Source organism: Poecilia reticulata, linkage group LG8, assembly GCF_000633615.1.
Source record: "Poecilia reticulata strain Guanapo linkage group LG8, Guppy_female_1.0+MT, whole genome shotgun sequence".
NCBI lineage: Eukaryota > Metazoa > Chordata > Actinopteri > Cyprinodontiformes > Poeciliidae > Poecilia > Poecilia reticulata.
In genome coordinates, this window is record NC_024338.1 from 13,733,799 (window position 1) to 13,752,352 (window position 18,554).

Genomic DNA, 18,554 nt, shown 5'->3' on the forward strand with positions numbered 1-18,554 from the left:
TGTGTTCATCTGAAAACGCAGCATTTGTCGACTCAACTAACACACTCGTTCTGAATGCTTCTGAAGGAAAGCTGTCTAACATTTTCTCTGTGTAATCGAGCACCTCTGATCCTCTCTGATTAACTTCTCACGCCGCCGTCAACCTTTCACATTTGCCCCTAAATTGGGGCGAGCATGCCCTGGAAAGCACCTCACTTTCTTGGTTTGATTCATTTTCTTTTGAGTAAAGCAGAACAAGGCTTTCATTTCTGTTCAGTAACTTCAGTCTGGATATTTTTAACGTCTAACTGCCCATTCTAAGATGCACATTTTACTATCCTCTGATTATTCCGTCCTTTTTTGTGCTTCTGTCGTAGGAAGTCTTAACTAACACTAAAATCACATTTAAATAACATTTAAATTAAAAAGTAAACAAAGCTAGTGTTTAACCAGGCAGGTAAGTCAGTGTTTAAATCAGTAATTCATCTTTTTTTTTTWAATCTTTCTTTCAGAAAAGCTTAACTGTTTCTATTGTTTCCCCATCTCCCTGCAATCCTTGTCTCCTCCACACGATCCTTTCATTGTGCAGGTAATCAGGAAAGGCTGGCTAACCCTCAACATCAGCATCATGAAAGGAGGCTCCAAGGAATACTGGTTCGTGCTGACGGCCGAATCTCTGTCCTGGTACAAAGATGAGGAGGTGAGAGGAACCGCTGCWTCAATCACTTCTTTAATGCGACAGAAACGGGTACAAATCGGTTAAATTGCAGCAAACGGTGACGATGTTACAAACTGTGTATGTCCTTTATGGAGGTTTGTTGTCATCGGAGGCGAGGAGCTGTGTGCATCCCAGCCTGGCCTAACCAATGTGCAGACTACTGTTCAGCTGTAGCCGTTAGGAACAGGTAGTCTGAACACTGGGCAGGCTGGGTGGGGGGTGAAAAGGACTGAGAGGAAGGACCCAGAGGTCATTGCGTCTGTAGGTCGCTACACGAGGGCTGTAGGACAGAGGACAAATAGCTTAAATATTATCTACTAGTCATACATAGAATAAAATGGCATAAATGACAACTGCTTATCGTACAGAATAAAGCRTAGAGCATACACATTGAGACGCTGCTTCAGTATGAATCAGTGAAAACTGCTTTTTAAGATCTTAAGCAAGCAGCAATTTTGAGCATCAATCGGTAAAGAAGCGAAAGAAATGTTAGAGAAAGTTTTTAAAACTATTTTTGCCTTAAATTCAAAGTTGTCATTGTTGTTGCTTACTCACCACTCGCTCACTCTCCAGCCTTCGTTGTCTTCTTCCATCAAAAACGCAATCTAAAAAAAAATAAAAAAACGGATTCAAATTAAAAAGTGAAACAACTGTCTCTTTGTCTTCGACTTCTCTTCCTTTCACTGGCTTTCTTGCGAAAAAGCTTGGATAATGAGCGGGCTACGATGGTGTAGGCAAACTGACGTGGCAGCCAAGCTGAAATGTTCCAGCCGGGATCTGACTTTGGAATTTGCAGGAAATCGTACTGGGTTACGGGGGCCGGAGGGGAGGGGGTGATTGTGTGTACAAGTGTGTAGGCGCTTGTCCTCACAACTCCCGCTGGGTGTTTGGGAAGTCGGACTCAACTCCACAAGTGTCTTTATGATCGCACTCTGTGTTCACTTTATGCCTTTGTCCGGCTCTTTCCGCCACATGTGCGTTTGGTTCCTTCTGCACATGAAACTAAGGATTTACTCCGATGTGAGTGGATGTGTGGCGAGGGAGGGGGATTGTGCAGATCTTTTGAGTGATGTAACTTTTGGGCCTGCGCCACTCTGTGTTAGTGCAGATGTAAATGCTTCCAGATGTCTCTGCTCAGCAGTGAAAGCTGGCACCCCCACCCCGTCCCCCTAGAAACTCCTCCTTTTCCTTTTCCTCCTCATCTTCATCATGCATTTCTCCATCTCGCGGGCCTGAGGGTGGTCCACACTCAGGAAATGAATTTTTTCATGTCTGCGCATTGGTGACTCTGTAATACAGCTGGTTTACTTTTTTTTAATGGTACTATTACATTGAATATGTTATGGTTTAAATGCATTGTATGCATCCAGATCATTTAAATGCTTATTTTTAAATCATAAGAAGCCGAACGGAATAAAAGAAAATTCATTAAAAATAGAAAAAAATAATAATATTAATATATATATATATATATATATATTTTTTTTTTTGCTATGCTTTTTCTATTTGTTTAAATTTGAAGGTCATATCTACTTGGACACAATTTTTAGAAATCCTTCAGGGACTTCTAAATCTAATCTTCTGAAACATGACGAATGGTAATTTCCACGTTTAGATGTACAATGTTACCAATAATGAGGTGGCTGTGGAAATATGTGCATCTGCCCAGCAGTTCTATAACCGGCATGCACATCTTTCCACAGTTATGGGATCGTTGAGGAGACCAGGGGAGGATGCAGGAAAACGGAGACATGTGATGAATTAATAATACATTCATGTGTTTGTAATTACATGATCTAAGCTTGTGCATAAATACCTTTTACAGCAATGGCTTGCTTCCTACACATTACGTGGGTAGAAGAAAACATGATTTTAGAGACCAGATGCATCTGGTTTTGATTTACTCTTTATTCCAAGTCAATATGTTTGTTACCTGAGAATTTTTTTTATTCAAAATACATCTCGTATTTGATCTGCTAACAATTCCTTTGGCACCATGATCTACTTTAATTCCAAGTAGGATAGGCATGAACTGGATTCTGGGAAGACCTAATTATTATCAAATGTCTATAAAGACCTTGATGAGTGACTTTGTTGTGGAAGAAATGGACTGGCATTCATATATTCCTAACTACAGCACAGTTTAATACCTTTAGGATAAATTAAAGCGTCGACTGTGAGCCAGACCTTCTCGTCCAACATCAGTGTCTGACCACTCAGATCTGCTTCTGGAAGAATGAAACAAATCCACGTGAACACACTCCTAAAGCTTTTGGAAAACCTGTCAAAATGCCTGCATGTGTGTCTGTAAAGTTGTTTTTTATAGTTTGCATCGTATTTAGTGACATTTGTTCTTCATCTTATTTAAGGAAAAAGAGAAGAAGTACATGTTGCCTCTGGACAACCTGAAGCTCAGAGACGTGGAGAAAGGCTTTATGTCCACAAAGCACATCTTTGCAATCTTCAACACTGAACAGAGGTCGGCACATTAGTTTACCCCAGCGGATGCACATCAATATTATCCTATTGATTTCTGTTCTCTTGCGTGGCGTAATGTTGGATATGGCCTACAGGAAAACTTTATTGTTTTTGTTTGTCTGAACAGAAACGTCTACAAGGATCATCGACAAATAGAGCTGGCCTGTGACTCGCAGGAAGATGTTGACAGCTGGAAGGCGTCCTTCCTCAGGGCCGGAGTTTATCCTGAAAAAGACCAGGTACAAAAGACCGTAAAATGAAAGTAGATTGGTACTTTTATTTTATGTTATGTAAACAAGGTTGTAAAATACTAATTGTTTTTAAGACTGTTTGTGGTCATTTCTCTTCAAATGATGCCTTTATATAGTATTCCAACCCTCCTTTCTTTTTTATAATGGTTTTTTTGTTTTTGGCTAAGGTGGAGAACGAAGAGACGGCACCCACAGACACGTTCTCCATGGATCCTCAGTTGGAGCGGCAGGTGGAAACCATCCGCAACCTGGTGGACTCGTACATCGGCATCATCAACAAATCCATCAGAGACCTCGTGCCCAAGACCATCATGCACCTCATGATCAACAATGTGAGCGGAGCCGGGAGAACCTGCCGCAGGCGAAGGGCGTTATGTCTCATGAGTGGCTCAGCCAGTTGGCAAAAGACAAACTCTTATCCTGATCCATTTAATTGACAAAATAATCACACAAACCTAAAAATAACTAGGAAAAGAAAACAATATGTACTGCAGCTCTGGGAAATTGCCCTAGAAGTTTAGTTTTTCTGATTCAGAGTGGTAAGGAAAGCTGTGAAATAAAACCCTTCGTCCACTCATAATGCTCACATCATAGTAGCTATGGGAGCAAAGGCGTCCCTATTGTAACACATCTACAATATAAGAGCTTTTCTCACTATTACTGCTTCCATAAACACATTCAGTTTCAACTTCTAGTTCCTCATTCCAGATAATTCAATAAATATTTTCTCTTTTGGGTTCTGTTGCTCCTGTGAAAATAAGCTCTCGTCACTGTGACGCTCCTTCCAGGCGAAGGATTTCATCCACTCGGAGCTGCTGGCTTATCTTTACTCATCGGGGGACCAGAACAGCCTGATGGAGGAGTCGGCTGACCAGGCCCAGCGCAGGGACGAGATGCTGCGCATGTATCACGCCCTCAAGGAGGCGCTGCACATCATCGGCGACATCACCACCAACACCATCTCCACGCCGGTTCCACCGCCTGTAAACGACAACTGGCTCCAGGATTCCAGGTAGTTCAGAAATGTTGTTTTTACCAAACAGTTTTTATTTTGGCCTCAAATGACTTTACTATTTTTAGCGTTGGCTACGTTTAAAAAATATGCATCCGTTGCAGCCCAACCCCTCAGCGAAGACCACCTCCTTCGTCATCCCAGGCCCCCAACCGTCCTCCCGCTGTTCGGGGCCCGACTCCAGGACCCCCCATGAACCCCACCCCAGCCTTTAATCCCTCCCCAGCGTTTGGTGCCCCTCCGATCCCCTCCCGCCCCRTCCCACCCGCCGGTGCCTTCAACAGCAGCCAGGATCCGTTCAGCGCTCCACCACAGATCCCCTCCCGGCCGGCCCGCGTCCCACCTGGCGTTCCCAGGTAAGACTTTGATCAAAGCCACAGTAATCGCTAATCTCGTTGCACTTCATTTCTAACATTTTATCACCAACATCTAATGAGCATGTCTTTCTAAAGTTGGAGACATCTAGTATCGTTTCCCCTCCATCCCCCACTCCACCCTTTTCCTCCACCTKTATCGCGTTYCTTTGAACTCATTCTTGTCTTTTTATTGTTGGTTTCTTCTTCCTCTCTACCTCTTGTTTCTTCTCTCTTTGGGTTGTTTGGTTTCATCGCTGTCTCTTTGTGAGCRTGTCTCACACCTTGTCTGTATCTTCTCTCCCCGTTGCAGCCGAAGACCCCCTGGTGCCCCGTCTCACCGGCCCACCATTATTCGTCCTGCAGAGCCTTCCCTGCTAGACTAGACCTGTGGCCAAGCCCACCTTAGCATGCTTTTTTTTTCTTTTCTTTTTTTTTGTTCCTGGATGTGTGTCTGCACACTGTTGGCCTGGAATGGAGGGGGTCACCGGGAGGGGATGACTTAGTGATGTGTTAGATTACAAGCAATGTTAATAAGCTGCTAATACTTTCTATTTACATGCACAAGAGGCAAAAAAAACAACAAAAAAAAACATTTTATCACTTAGATTTTCCATTTGCCTGCCATGTCTTGCAAACTAAAACCCTTTAGCAAACATTTCAAATTCATTTCAAATCTTCTTTTAAATGTTTTTTTTTTTTTATTCAACTGGTTCTCAGCCACATGCTACATATAGTCTCATATAATCTGGTACAGGGTGTCTYCCCTCCTCTCCTCCTCCACTCCCTCCATTTTTAGCCCCAGATACTCTGTGTATAGAATACATTATTGTTGATGTTTTACTGGTTTTTTTTCACATCCCGACTCATTTCATACTGAAAACAGTTACTTACCATGATGTCTACGGCGGTGTCAGTTATAAACAATTTGTTCTTGTCGTTTTCATTTGAGTGACTGTCTTTCCTGATGAGCATTATAAATGTAGCTTTAAAATTAAGTTCAGAGTCGACTCACGAGATGCAAGAGATCCATAATTGTTCCGCCTCCGTTTCTTCATGTAGAAAAGATTATTTTAATTGCTCTTCYGTATAGAAAATATTATTTTCGCTTTAGTCCAAGCACTTCTAGCCACTGAGCCTTTGCAAGAAACCACTTGTAACATGGATGCTGTAGTCTGGACACTATGCATGCCCCACACCTCCAGGAGAGGGAGACAGACTGTCTGCTCTTTCAGAAATGTTAGTTTGATTAATAATCCTTCTTTTCTCTTCTTAATCCCGTTGAGATTTTGGTGAGGTTGAGTCTAATTCCTAGATTAGCTGACACAAAAAGAGCAGATTTCTCTGAAAGAGGATTGGATTCGGAGCTGCAGGGTGTTGAGATGAGAATCTGAGTCACAGAGCAGGAAGATGTCTAGTTTCTCCTTAAGAAAATGTATTTAGTATTATTATTATTATTACAGTTATCGGTTCTGCTTTCAGGCGTCAGGTATATTGTAAATAGCTGGCCTTTACAGAAGAGATGTCTCATTTTCTCACAGGGTTCATATAAATAAATAAATATTAGGCATAATCATCCCAGGAAATGTAAACACCAGTCTTAACAGTAAAAAAAAAAAAAAAAGACTGTCATTTCATTAAATTTTTTTTAACCTCATTTTTCTAAAAATAATCTTTCAGCTCCTTTTATTTATAACCTGGGCATTTGTTCTTTTTCTTGGTTTTTGGACACACTTCTAGTAGCTCCATTCAGCTTCCATCTTACCCAATTCCTTAACTTTTGCTCCATTTGTTTCAATTCTGCTGCAGCGACGGGTTTCAGGATTTGTTGGGAGTGTTACTGGGTCTCTTCATACACAGCTGTGATTATATGCTGAGAAATATCTGATTGCTTTTTAAGGGTTTGTTCTTTTTTATATATATATATATAATTTAAATCTTCTTTTTTTTCTTTCTTGATCTTCAGGTGTGGGGTGGGGAATGGTTTGAGTTGGGAGTGAGAATGGGAAACTTAGATTTTCTTCTCATTTTGGTCATTTGTGGTGATGTGTTGGTGGTTGGGGTTTTGGTGAATAAGTGCAGGAGCTGCCAAGAACACGGAGAAAAAAAATTACACAACCACTAAAAGATTGAAGAAAATCATTTTTATAAATCCCAAATTACTGTCTTAAAACAGGATGTTTACTTTGTGCCTGTTTTCTTTTCTCCTGGTCTTGCTTTCAGTGACAGAGCCTGAAAACCTAAAACAAAATCGGCATCGGATCCTAAGAATAATTACCATGATAGATTTCAAAAAATAAAATAAAAAATACGAGGTTCCCACATGCCTGTCACTCCAGCTTGTCCATGAGAAGACTGTAAAATCTACATGAACATGTAGGAATACTCTGTGTATCATCCATCCGTATTTCCCTCCCCTCTCTGAATCAGCAGAAAGGGGTTGGAAACCATCCCAAACATCTTTCTTTTTTTGTTTTGCAAACCCTTATGAAGTGCCTCTGTAGCAATTAATGGATTTTTAATAAACATCATGACCTGATTTAGAAAGAAAAGTAAATAAAGAGGTGTGTACAATAAAGGGACTGATTTTGGTGGTTGGTGTCTTCTTGTGTCCTGTGTGATCTGCTGTTTCTGTCACRTATAGAGAACCTTTTTTAGTTTTCTGCTCTTCTTCATGAACCTAACAAATGCACTTTCAGTTTCTTCTTTTGTTCYTACAAGTAGGTTAGTGATCTTTACCTCCATACTTGTTCCGTCATGCACAAATATTTGCATCACCATAAAAGTCAAATTAAATATGTTCCTCTAGGTCACATCCGATCGTTTATTTGTATTTTGTTTCCATACATGCAGATTCACTGCAAAACTGCATCACTGTAGRAAAGAGAATAAAGGAAGATCAGGCGGCAAACGGTCTGCTTTTCTCCGCAAACTCAAACATTTTTTTATAGAAACTGAAAAATTATTGATCCCATTTAATCCCACAGTAGTATTTGGAAAATGTTCTGGATATTCTTGTAAATATCCTAGCTTTACCTAGGTATGTTTTAATGGCAAAACTAAGGCTTTGAATTAACCAACAAACAGCCAAAGAGGCAAACAGTTTTCCTTAACCTAACTTGTCTCTATAACGCTTTCCATTTTGAAACATTTCAGGCTATTTTCAATAAGGCTGTTTGGTTTCTGGACATTTTTCAGTGTTTTGTCCTCCAATCAAACTTGTAATTCTGACTTTGCTCAGATTTTGATGGAGGAATGCTACGATCAGCATGCACATGTGTTGCCCTTGTCCTTCAATAAGAACCATCTGCGTTTTTTTTTTTTTTTTCCAGAAAGAATGACTTTAATGTTTAAACTCCACTTAGCTATTTTTTTAACACACCCCTTTAAACACTGATTTAGTTACCCAGAATGCAACAGTCATGTCCTGACTTTTGGATTTTGAGACCTACTAAGTTTGTTGCAATATAGCAATGTATTTTCAGTTATTGGTCTGTTTTTTGTCATGTGGTTGAAAGCTTAGCAGAATATGAGGGGGCGAAAAAATTACTTTTCACTTTGATCCATGGCCATTTGTAGGGCAAGTTTCAGTATTGTGTAAATATCCAGTTGATGTTAGCTTCTTTGTGGATGACCTGCAAAACCATTTCTTTACTGCATCTCACACGGGCAACACACTAACGTGGGCTGATTGTTCCTGAACAGGCGACCCCCACCGGCTCCCCGTGGAAAACACTGGTGACCCCAAACCAGCAGGCGTTGAACATGAACTTGAAGAATTTTGGCAAAGGAGACACAGAGGAGCTGCATGTTTTATGTCCTTTAGGTCCGAAACATCGAGCCGCATCACAAGACGCTGCGTTTTGACATTTTGAGCTGCTGGAGCCACTTCAGGGGCAATGAACTGTAACAAATCTATTTTACCATTTAGTTCATGTTGGGAGTAGGTTTGAATATTATATAAAAATTGAACATGTCATGTACTAAAAATTTGAGATCTGCAGGAAGATCTGTTTATTGAACCTTTATTATCAGATAATGGTAAAACCAAGAGGTGAACAAAAGGCCATTTTTTTTATACCTTTTGTTTTTTTTTTAAAGCCAAAACAGTCTTGTCCAAGAAACTGGCTGTTACGTTTGAAAATAATTATCAGGACATCAGGACCCTGGTTAGTTAAAGACATAAAACAAAAGACGGCCATCTTTGTGAAGATTTAACTTCCCAGTGTTATGTTTTGATGTTAAACAGATTTTTTTCCTTTTTTTTTTTTTTTTTACCAAGCTATGATCCAATAAGGGTAATATTTGGAAATGATTTCTCTGAAGGTATGAAATATCAAGACTGTTAATTGTATTTAATAAAATAACATTGGAGCAAATTATGGCTTTCTAGATTCACTTCACAATATTCACAAATATCAATACATTAGGGCTGTTATGATTGAATTGTATTGTCTAAGTATATTTGATCATCAGTTTATCTCAGCACTTCAAATTCATGAATTTGTTAGACGTTTTACTTTCTCTTTGGTGTGATTATTATGACTTGAAGCGATTGTGTAACCTACACACTCATTTCAGAGAGACTGATGACTAAACAAGTGGTTGTTGCTGTATCCAAACCTATTAATGGAAAAAATGAGTGGAAGGAAGAAGTGCGGTTAAAAGAAACACTCATGAATTTATGGGAGACCGAAGAGTCATCAGCTCWAAGCTTCAAATATCACCGCCCTGACTTATTTAGGACACGACTTTCAGCTTTCTCAGTTTTTATTAGCCGCTTGTGAACCGGTGATGTCAGTGGCTTAAGGTGAAAACCAACTGGACTGTTATGATACACATTTAATTTCACATTTCATCTGAAAATTGCAGTCCCAGAGTGGAGGAAAATTTGAGAGAATCAAAGCTGTTGATGATTTAGGAAGTGATGTCACCTGCCGCTGCTGGTCCACTGAGTTTTCTCATATCCAAAGTCCGCACAGRAATCTGACAGTACATTTTACAACAGTTCATTCTTTCCCCATCTTCTACCTCCAGGGAGATACTTGTTTTATTTGGCACCTGATTAAAGTATCAGGCCTCCTTTAACGATTATGTTATCACGATGTTTTATTGGTCAGCAAGCTAAAACGGGCCAGCGAAAATGAAGATAGCTAAGAGATTTGGCATTAAAAAATAAAATCAAACCTTGAAAAATTAAACATTAATGGTGCCAGTGTTTCTCTGAAACACTGGCACTTTAGCTCYATTGCAAGCTGGCCTGACAAAATCCTTGGAGAATACAGGCTGATTCATCACTTCCACACAACATGGCAGTGACTCACGAAAAAACCTCAACTAAGCATCGAGTCTGAGCTCTGAGGCAGTCAGACTTATACGTAGGCTGATATTTCTGTATTTTGTTAAGYCTGTGTCATTGGTCATTACCTGTGAGCCACAGTAACCAAATCGACAGAAATTATTTGCTCAAAATGCAGCACAGACCTTCCTAAAATATGAKTTTCACTTAATAACTGAATTTCTCAAATTACCGGCATCTCTAAATCATGGATCTGTAGATTAATAACATGATGCAATGGAATATCAATACAAAATTTACAAAATAAAAAGTTCTCTTTSTCATATCCTGTGAGGGATAAAAGTAATGTGCCGGTTCTGTCATCAAGTGCAGACCCGCTTGGTGTTATCAAAGAGACGTCTCAGGGTGTAAATCTGAGTGACGGCCACACCGAGCATCACCATCAGGTTCAGACAGGACCAGAAGGACACTCGCCACAGGTTGTCCTCTAACAAGTAGCGGTCCCTGGCCTCGAAGGCCCGCAGCACGGTCTGGACCTGGCGGGTCTTCTCCAGGTGCCGGTACACTGAGTCCATTGTTCTCTGAAACGGAAAGATTAAAAGACAGGCGGCGTCAGTGGGAGGCAGCAACTTGCAAGACGCAAGGAGTTTCCCCTTCTCACCCTGATTTCTTCTATTCTGTAGTCCGCCACGCTTTCAGTCACGATGAAGTCCATCCACTCCTCTTGGCCTCCAGATGTGTTGCCTTGGCTGTTAATTATGACTTTGAAAAACACCATCTTCTCAGACATCTTGCTGAAGCTGTTGTCAAAGCATAACCGGTAATCTCCAAATTCTGTATAATCCAACCTGACAGAAAAGACACAATGTGTGACAACAGTGAGACGTTGTTGGTAACCTCGGTTTTAGCTTCAGATCAGCAGGAAAGCATCAGGAACACCCACATATGGATGCCGTCAGATGTCCTAAACTCAGAGACCACCCGCTGACCGCTGGGTGAGATCAAGGCAAACCCAACATCCAGACCGGATCCTGCGATAACCTTAAAAAAAAAAAGAAAAAGTCAGATATCCAGAGTCATCCTCACATTTTAACCCATGCATCTGCTCAAGCTTGCCTCATGGTATCTTTGGAACTGCTACCTGAAATTCAAATGAACGGCGTGATAACAAACCAAATAACACAAAGCGGCCGAAGCTTTCTCAGGTTATAAAGTATCAGGTTTCAGTCTGACAAAAACTGATGGTCACATTAGTTTCCCATGATGATTCATGACTTTGGAGGTTCATGTAGATGCTCAGCCAATGCTGCTTCTACCCCCAGAGAGTCTGCGGCCTCCAGAGGGTGCAGCATCAACATGCTAACAGCGATGTCATTTTTTTAATCTGTGTTTTAAACCATCAAGAAAAACAATTCAGGGTTAAACAGTCAAACTTGGTCTTTCTCGCTTTATGAGAGAATAGTGTGCATTTAGGCTGTCATGATTTTGTGAATAGAAATAGCTGGGCTTCTTCTCTGAGTTTGGTTGTACATGAAGGATTCTTAGCTAGATATTAGACTAGATTAATCAGCCACATTGCCAGATGTCCTAATGTTTTGCTAATCCCTAACAATGAGAAATGTGTTTTCTGTCCTGCCCCATTATTGTCCATGTGCCTTTAAAACTTTCAGCGGTTTTCTTATCTCTCTGATAACAAGGCCAAAGTCCAAACTGCTCACTCGATTGCTTGCAAACTTTTAAAAAATTCAGCTAAAAAGATATCCTAAACAAAACAGTTAAATATCAGCAAAAGGTGCACCAAAGTTCCTCTTCATGTTGTTTTTACCTGGTATTCTATCTCCATGGTGTCACCTGTCGTGGTAGTTTGGTAAAAACACTCTGTGCCGCCTGTGGGTAGCATAAATGTAAACTCCATGTTTTGGTTTGGCCCCATATCCAAAGCCAGCCCCACAGTCAGAGTCAGACATCCCATCAGATAGAGCTGGGCATACGAAGTCATCGCTGAACGGTCCAGGAAATAAAGTGGCTCCACTTCCACCAGAACCTGGGTAATTTCTCCTGTGCACAATAAGCCAAAAGCACTGAATGTGTGTAATTACTTCCTGTCATACTCCGGTGGTTGAACAATAGTCTGTCAGACAGAGCTTGAGTCCTGAGTCAAAGCTGAGTCAGTGGAGCCACTATCTGTGGATCAGAAGCACTCTGCGGTCTGGACTTCACACTCAGACGACGTGTGCACCTGCAGTGCAATAAAAGCCATGAAAACAGCATGTTGATTTAGTTTTTCCTCTATTTATAGATTATTATTTGTATCAGTTTCGTTTTGCAGCGGAGATGAAAAACTGTGTGCAATAATACACACGTATTGCGCCATGACCTGACCAAACGAGGTCAGAGGTAAACGCTTAGGCGTTGAGAGGTCGCTGTGAGTTATCAGGGTTTAAACCCAGGCTTTATTTTTAGCTGTGATGACACATTTATTAATGAATCAAGCACTGACGCCTGTCGGAATAATATTTATGGTATATAAAAAAACAAGTAATTAATTTTTTTTTTTTTGCAGTGTTCTCATTTCCATTTAGTAAACGGCGACCACTTCAGAAAGTTTTGTAAGGGGTCATTTGGGGGCAATGCATAGCTCTCGCTGTTAGTTCTGCACATCTGAACTGTACAGGCCCACATATTTCTTTCAGCCCACAACACACACAAATGAACATAAACTCATAAATTAAATAAATGTTCAAAACTCCTTGTGAGTTTTGACGAGGATAAGTAAAAGTGAAACCAAGTATTTACTGACACTGTATGAAAGGACATTTATTTTCTTGATGTCTGATTTTAATTCTGGATGTTTAAAATAATTTCTGTTTGTTAAATGAGAGGGGAAAAAAAATAGCTTTCATAAAATTCAAAACTTGCCATACATTTCATTTGTGCTAACCTACGTATCTGAAACTTCTGTTTTGGGTAATTTTGGTAAATAGTTTTTCAGCACAACTGGTATAACTGAGTCATGCTTAGGTCCAATAAGCTTCATCAAACCACAGGACATGTTGTCAAAACAAAGTCTTTGCCACTGAGTGCATTTGGAAACTGAAATCTGGCTTTTTATGTTGCTTTTGAAGTAATGGCTTCTTCCTCTCCGGGTGACCTTTCAGCCTCAAACTTGTTTCACTTTGGATAACGACAGTTTTCGCTAGCCTCAGCCAAAACATCTCCTTTAGCTTTTGTCTTTTGTTTAGTTTATCGGATTTCTCACCAAACCTCCTTCCTAACCACCATGGTTTGGAATGAGAGTACTACATATATAACAGATGAATGTGTCTCCGTCAGCCTTGTGGAAATTGTAGCCCAAGGATGAATCAGACTCATTAACACTTCTCTTCCTGGTATCTCAGCTGAGATACCACAATAAAAATAGAAATACTCCATATTGTTTATTCCAGCAGTTTACTGGAAATGTGTTGCAGTGAGAAGCTCGTGGAAGGAAACCCAAAAGGTTTTACTAAGAAAATGTATGTACATTWAAAAAAAACTTTAAAAGATTTGTCACATTTAGGAAACAGGAATAATTTGGGAAGAAAATGTTTTTATTGGGTGTGAGTATTTGGTTTCAACAGCATTCACGGGCTGTCATGAATCAGTTTGTTTTGGAGGAAGTGAATATCAGATTACACCTGCAGACCTTTAACTAAAGCCACATGTGGCATCCACACTTGTCTAAGTTAGTTTAGATGTGTTCCCTCTTAAATACGTAGGGTGCATCGCCACAACGCAGTCAAAACTGGTGATCTGTCTGCTGATCTACATACTCTTTACAGAGACTTGAGAAATGTTCTACGTCTAGGACACATTTTACCAAGCTACAGCTTTCTTTTGGCAARCTAAGAAATTATAAATGATATTTATTTATTCATTTTTACAGAAAACGATGTCCCTCCCCCCTCAAAAAAAAAAAAAAAGGAAACATATGGTGTGCATTTTTCCCTCTTTACTCTGAAATCTCTAAACAGAAAATCCTTTGCAAACATGAGGACATTTTAACATGTCCCCACATCCTTTTATGAGGAAGTGGTCAGCAACCAAAGAGCAGCTCAAAAGAAAATGTTGTGGACGTGTTCGTGGTGTAGAAGAGAGAACCTCTTGAAAACATGAACCTCACTGGTCTGCAYGGTGATATAAAACCTTTGGAATGAATTTGGTTCTSTGGTTCAACATCAGTGTTTGACCTCTTGGTGGAATGTACAAATATACAGAAATAATTTGGAAACCACTAGGGGGGGACCCAGGAGAAAAAGTTTGGGAACCACTGCTTTAGGCAATGCAGTATTTTGGCCACACACTGAAAAGAAGTCTATTTGAAKGAGTCAAGAAGAAAGTTTCTGCCCATAATGAGAGTCTGTATTGCAGAAGTGATATAATAAAACTAAAAAGTGCCAATCAACTTTTAACCCTGCCTCACATAAACTTGATGAGGAACACAAGGAAACCCACACAGAAGACAGGAAACTAAAGCAGATGTTAAATAGACACGTTCTCCGCTGCAGACCGTTCAGGAACCATTTGAGGTCAGAAAAAAAGACCATTGTGCAGCGAGTTGTTCAATGTGATCAGTAGAGGCTATTCAACTGGACTGGAAGSTCACAAAATCTACAAAATAAGAAAAAAGTTCAAGAGTAAAGGGTCAGTTTGACAATTTCTAACTATATTGTATCAAACCTTTCATATAGACTTAGTCACTGATTGTTTTACCTGTAAAACAAAACATTTTAATCTTGCTTTTTGCTTGGACAAATTGTAAAACCGGACTGAGTCGTTCCCTACGAACAGCGAAACAAAACCTGCCAGAGAAGCACAATCAACATTTTAAAAGATAAAGACTTTTGGAAGTATAAATAGGGCTGTTTCCCCTTAAGTATTGCAGCTTTCAAAACATACAGAAATGTTTTGGTGGTTATACCAAAACTGTGCGACCASACTGTATTTCCTCTGAACAATGATGAGAATGAGAAGAGGCTAAAAGATTGGGATCTTAAACTTGACTCTGGGCACAAATGTTGCTACTTAAATGTGAAGACAAGCCGCAAAGAGAGAGTACAGATGAGAGGAAGTGTGAACGACATAGCTCTTGCAGTGAAGTGGGAGGGTGTGAAACGGGGTTAAAATGCACATTGTCTGAGCTCCTCTTCATTTACATGGTCGTCTAACTTCAGCCTTTATAATCTAAACTTAGAAGCAACCTTTATTTAAAGTTTCCTTTTGATGAGTACAGTAAAAGTGGAGCTTTTGCCAGATTTCACAGGTGCTGTGGTGATACATCATAAGATTCATGCTGCTGTCTGTTTCTGACTACTCATGAGACATCTCCAGTTGGACCAACCAGAAGTGAGCCCACCCATTTTTTGCAATCTTGTTGCACCTCGCCGCCTCTCCACTGTAGTTTGGTCTCTTCAGCCCCTCGGAAACGGCAGCTCTGACCGCCGGAGGATCATTCCTGTCTGAGATGTTTTTCAACTTCAAAAGCGGCGTGGGGGGGATGTCTCACGACGGCGTTCCCTCTGCGTTTGTAGTGGACACYCATGCCACCCGGCCGGCCGTGCCGCCTCGCCTGGGCAAGCAGAAGAAGCAAAGCGGGGCGGCGCAGACTCTGCTGTTCATCCTGGTGGCCCTGGCACTGCTCGGCGTGTTCTTTGAAGCTGTCTTCATCTATCGCCTCTACCAATCTGAATATGTGAGTGTCACGTAAAGAATGGTGTAATATCAGTCTGTGATTTGTGTGTCTTTGTGTGTGTGTGTGTGTGTGAGAGATTCACAGTACATTTTCTGTTCCATTACCTTTACCTTTTCACCCCACTGGTAGAATCTCACTTTCATGATAAGAATTTAATCATCTTTACTACCAATTCTCACTTTCAGTATTATTTTCATGTTTCGARTGTTTTCTCCCACYTTTTTCATTGTCTCAGCTATTTTACTTTTTTTTTTCTTTATAGATGTGTTTAGTTTTCCATGAATCATGAGTGCATCATGRGTCTATATTTAAACTTGYTAAAGTATGCWTACTATAAATGCTGGAAATAARCTGAATAATTMAACTCTGTGTAGGAAAGGACTCAGTGAGGTGGACTGATAAATCTAGATCGCAAACTTAGTGTAAATGTAGATTCAAATTCAAAGCATAATCAAAAGATATGGTTATATTTAACAGTTTTTTTTTTCATGCACATGTTAATAAGAGCCGATTGATATCTGAGAGAAAATTCATCTGCTTTTCCACCTAACTGGATTTCCAACGTGGAAACTTCAGTCTTTCTGCTTTCCACGACGAGACGTTCCTTTTCTTAACGTCTCCCTTCATAACATTCATGTGTGGGGCTCTTGAGACTGAGGCGTGAGTAAAAATGAAGGTCTCTTGTGACAGAAACCACACTCACATTTACTCAGATCATGTGCATGAAAGTCCCTCACCCCCCTCACATCCCACTCCAATAAGTGCTGAGCTTGCATTTATTTTACGGTAAAGAGGAACAGAGTGGACCACAGATGGAGAAATCCGCCGGTTTATACAGAACTCCTCTGACGTCTTTTGGAGTCGGACACACATGCATACGCTCTTTGCCCTCACCTCAGACTGCGGACAGTGAAGACTCTGTGTTTGGCTTCCTATGAAATCCCGCAGCTGTCTGAGGGCCGCAGCAGTCACGGGTTTTGGATTTAGGAGAAATATTAATTCACTTTCTGTGGGTCGGCACATCATACATGCTGCAAAAATTAGAGACAGCATAGACAAGGAAATGGTCTATTTCCTGCGTCGAGATTATGATCTACCTTAGATGCATTATGTACAAACCTTACCCAAAACCCTTACAATGATTGCTTAACACAAAACAAATGCTAGCATATGCTTAAAAAAAAAAAAAAAACTACTGCCTTAGATTTAACACCTTCCACATCCCAGTGCAGCCTCATGTGCACCAGCGGTCATGCATCTGTGTTTGATTGCATGCCAAGAAAGCATGCATGCACGCAGATCAAAGCTAAACCACCTGAATGTCCTTTTGTGTTTACTGTTGCAGGCCCCCTCAGGTTCCGCCTCAATGCAAATCGACGGTATGTCTCAGCATTTTCTGTTTCACATAATATAAGGTCTTGAGGTCTATTCTTCTGACCGGGAAACAATGTGTCTTACCGTCACACAGGAAGCCCTCCGCCGGATACTACAGACCCCGAGGGTCGGCTTCTTCCATCCAAACCGGTTGCGCATCTCACAGGTGAAACCAGCAAWTTTGSACCTTCTTCTAATGAAATGTTCGATTTTTCAAACCAAGAACAAAAACGTTTCTCTAAACATTGCTCGTGTTTTGKTCATTAGACGGCCAAGACGTCCRTCACGRCTCACACGTCATGGCATGGAGCGAGATCGCAGAGCCTCTCCTCTATGAAATGACATACGAAGACAAAAAACTCATCATCCAGAAAGAGGGATACTACTACATCTATTCCAAGGTCTACTTCTCACTAGGTGGTGCTTTTTACCAYTCTGTGGAGATGCAAACTAAAAAGTATGCCGGAACCGGCATCCCCCTCCTGCAGGCCAGAGAGTATTCGTCAAAGAAAGACAAAGGAGCCCAGAGTTATTCCAACAGTTTCCTAGCCGGGGTGTTTTACCTGTCCCAAAATGATGCTATCTATGTAAATGTCAGCAGCACGACACAGATYATCAGATACAAATCTTATGAGAATGTGTTTGGTGCATTTATGATATAGATATCAGACCGACAGGCGATTAAAAAAGAGAGTTTACAACTCTTCTCAGGGACATTTTGTCTTTTTATACCTGATCGAAAGGCATTGTAAAAGCAAAAGTGTTGAAGACGTTTTTATCTACTTCAAATCAAAACTTCGAAAGCTGATTAAAGATTTAACTGTTGTGTTGCTAAATTTTATTTACTAACATAAACAAGGATGGTGCACTTTTTATTTTATTTTACCGCTTCAAAAAATGATGATTATTTATTTATTCCTTTCGTATATATAACTGTGTTAACAGTGCTGTGTTTATACAAAAACAAAATGCAATAAAGTCTATATTGAACAAATAAAAGTTTGTCTTTCTGCAGTTGAATTCATTTCCTGTCATATCAGGCGAGGCTGAGCAAAAGGCAGAAATGGTCTCAGTAATAGAAAATGTGTCACCCACTCTCTCCAACCACAAAGTGTACATATTGGGTTTTTTGTTATCACCACTTCAACACGTTAACCTAAAATGCCATCAGCAGCTGAACGTTTTCTGGTGAAAAGTGCAGAAGTAAAATTTGAAAAAACAAATTAGCTTCGATCCAGGTTTTTATTATTTTATTTTTTTGGGGGGGTTTGGGGGGTTGTGTGCGTCCAGTTTATGCTCTTTGCTCAAAAACTGGATGCGTTCTTGTTGACTGTAAACTTCCAAATGAGCAATTTCAAT

General features: G+C 40.3%; 3 protein-coding genes across 11 annotated transcripts in view; 2 read left to right on the top strand and 1 right to left on the bottom strand.

Moving 5' to 3' along the window:
• Positions 1-9,170, top strand: part of dnm2a (dynamin 2a) — a 31,047-nt gene extending 21,877 nt beyond the window's left edge. For 7 of the 9 annotated variants that reach the window (XM_008416074.2, XM_008416075.2, XM_017306242.1 and 4 more), the window contains 7 exons: positions 569-679; positions 3,067-3,176; positions 3,303-3,414; positions 3,594-3,758; positions 4,215-4,438; positions 4,543-4,794; positions 5,105-7,382. In XM_008416074.2, the coding sequence (XP_008414296.1) occupies positions 569-679; positions 3,067-3,176; positions 3,303-3,414; positions 3,594-3,758; positions 4,215-4,438; positions 4,543-4,794; positions 5,105-5,177 (1,047 nt within the window). In that variant the 3' untranslated portion in view covers positions 5,178-7,382. Of the gene's footprint in view, positions 1-568; positions 680-3,066; positions 3,177-3,302; positions 3,415-3,593; positions 3,759-4,214; positions 4,443-4,542; positions 4,795-5,104; positions 7,383-8,496 lie in introns of those variants that run through there. The other 2 variants (XM_008416076.2, XM_017306243.1) reach the window with 2 other exon arrangements.
• On the bottom strand, positions 9,043-12,304 carry LOC103468780 (transmembrane emp24 domain-containing protein 1). Its single transcript, XM_008416082.2, has 4 exons — positions 11,916-12,304; positions 11,034-11,131; positions 10,752-10,938; positions 9,043-10,671 (listed from the first exon to the last, which is right to left on the bottom strand). Exons 1-4 carry the CDS (start codon positions 12,087-12,089, stop codon positions 10,453-10,455), a joined length of 678 nt encoding a protein of 225 aa, XP_008414304.1. The 5' UTR covers positions 12,090-12,304; the 3' UTR covers positions 9,043-10,452.
• Positions 12,305-15,372: 3,068 nt separating this feature from the next.
• Positions 15,373-18,188, top strand: LOC103468777 (TNF superfamily member 14). The gene is made up of 4 exons (XM_008416072.2): positions 15,373-15,821; positions 17,167-17,200; positions 17,290-17,361; positions 17,463-18,188. Exons 1-4 carry the CDS (start codon positions 15,594-15,596, stop codon positions 17,855-17,857), a joined length of 729 nt encoding a protein of 242 aa, XP_008414294.1. The 5' UTR covers positions 15,373-15,593; the 3' UTR covers positions 17,858-18,188.
• Positions 18,189-18,554: the final 366 nt, after the last annotated feature.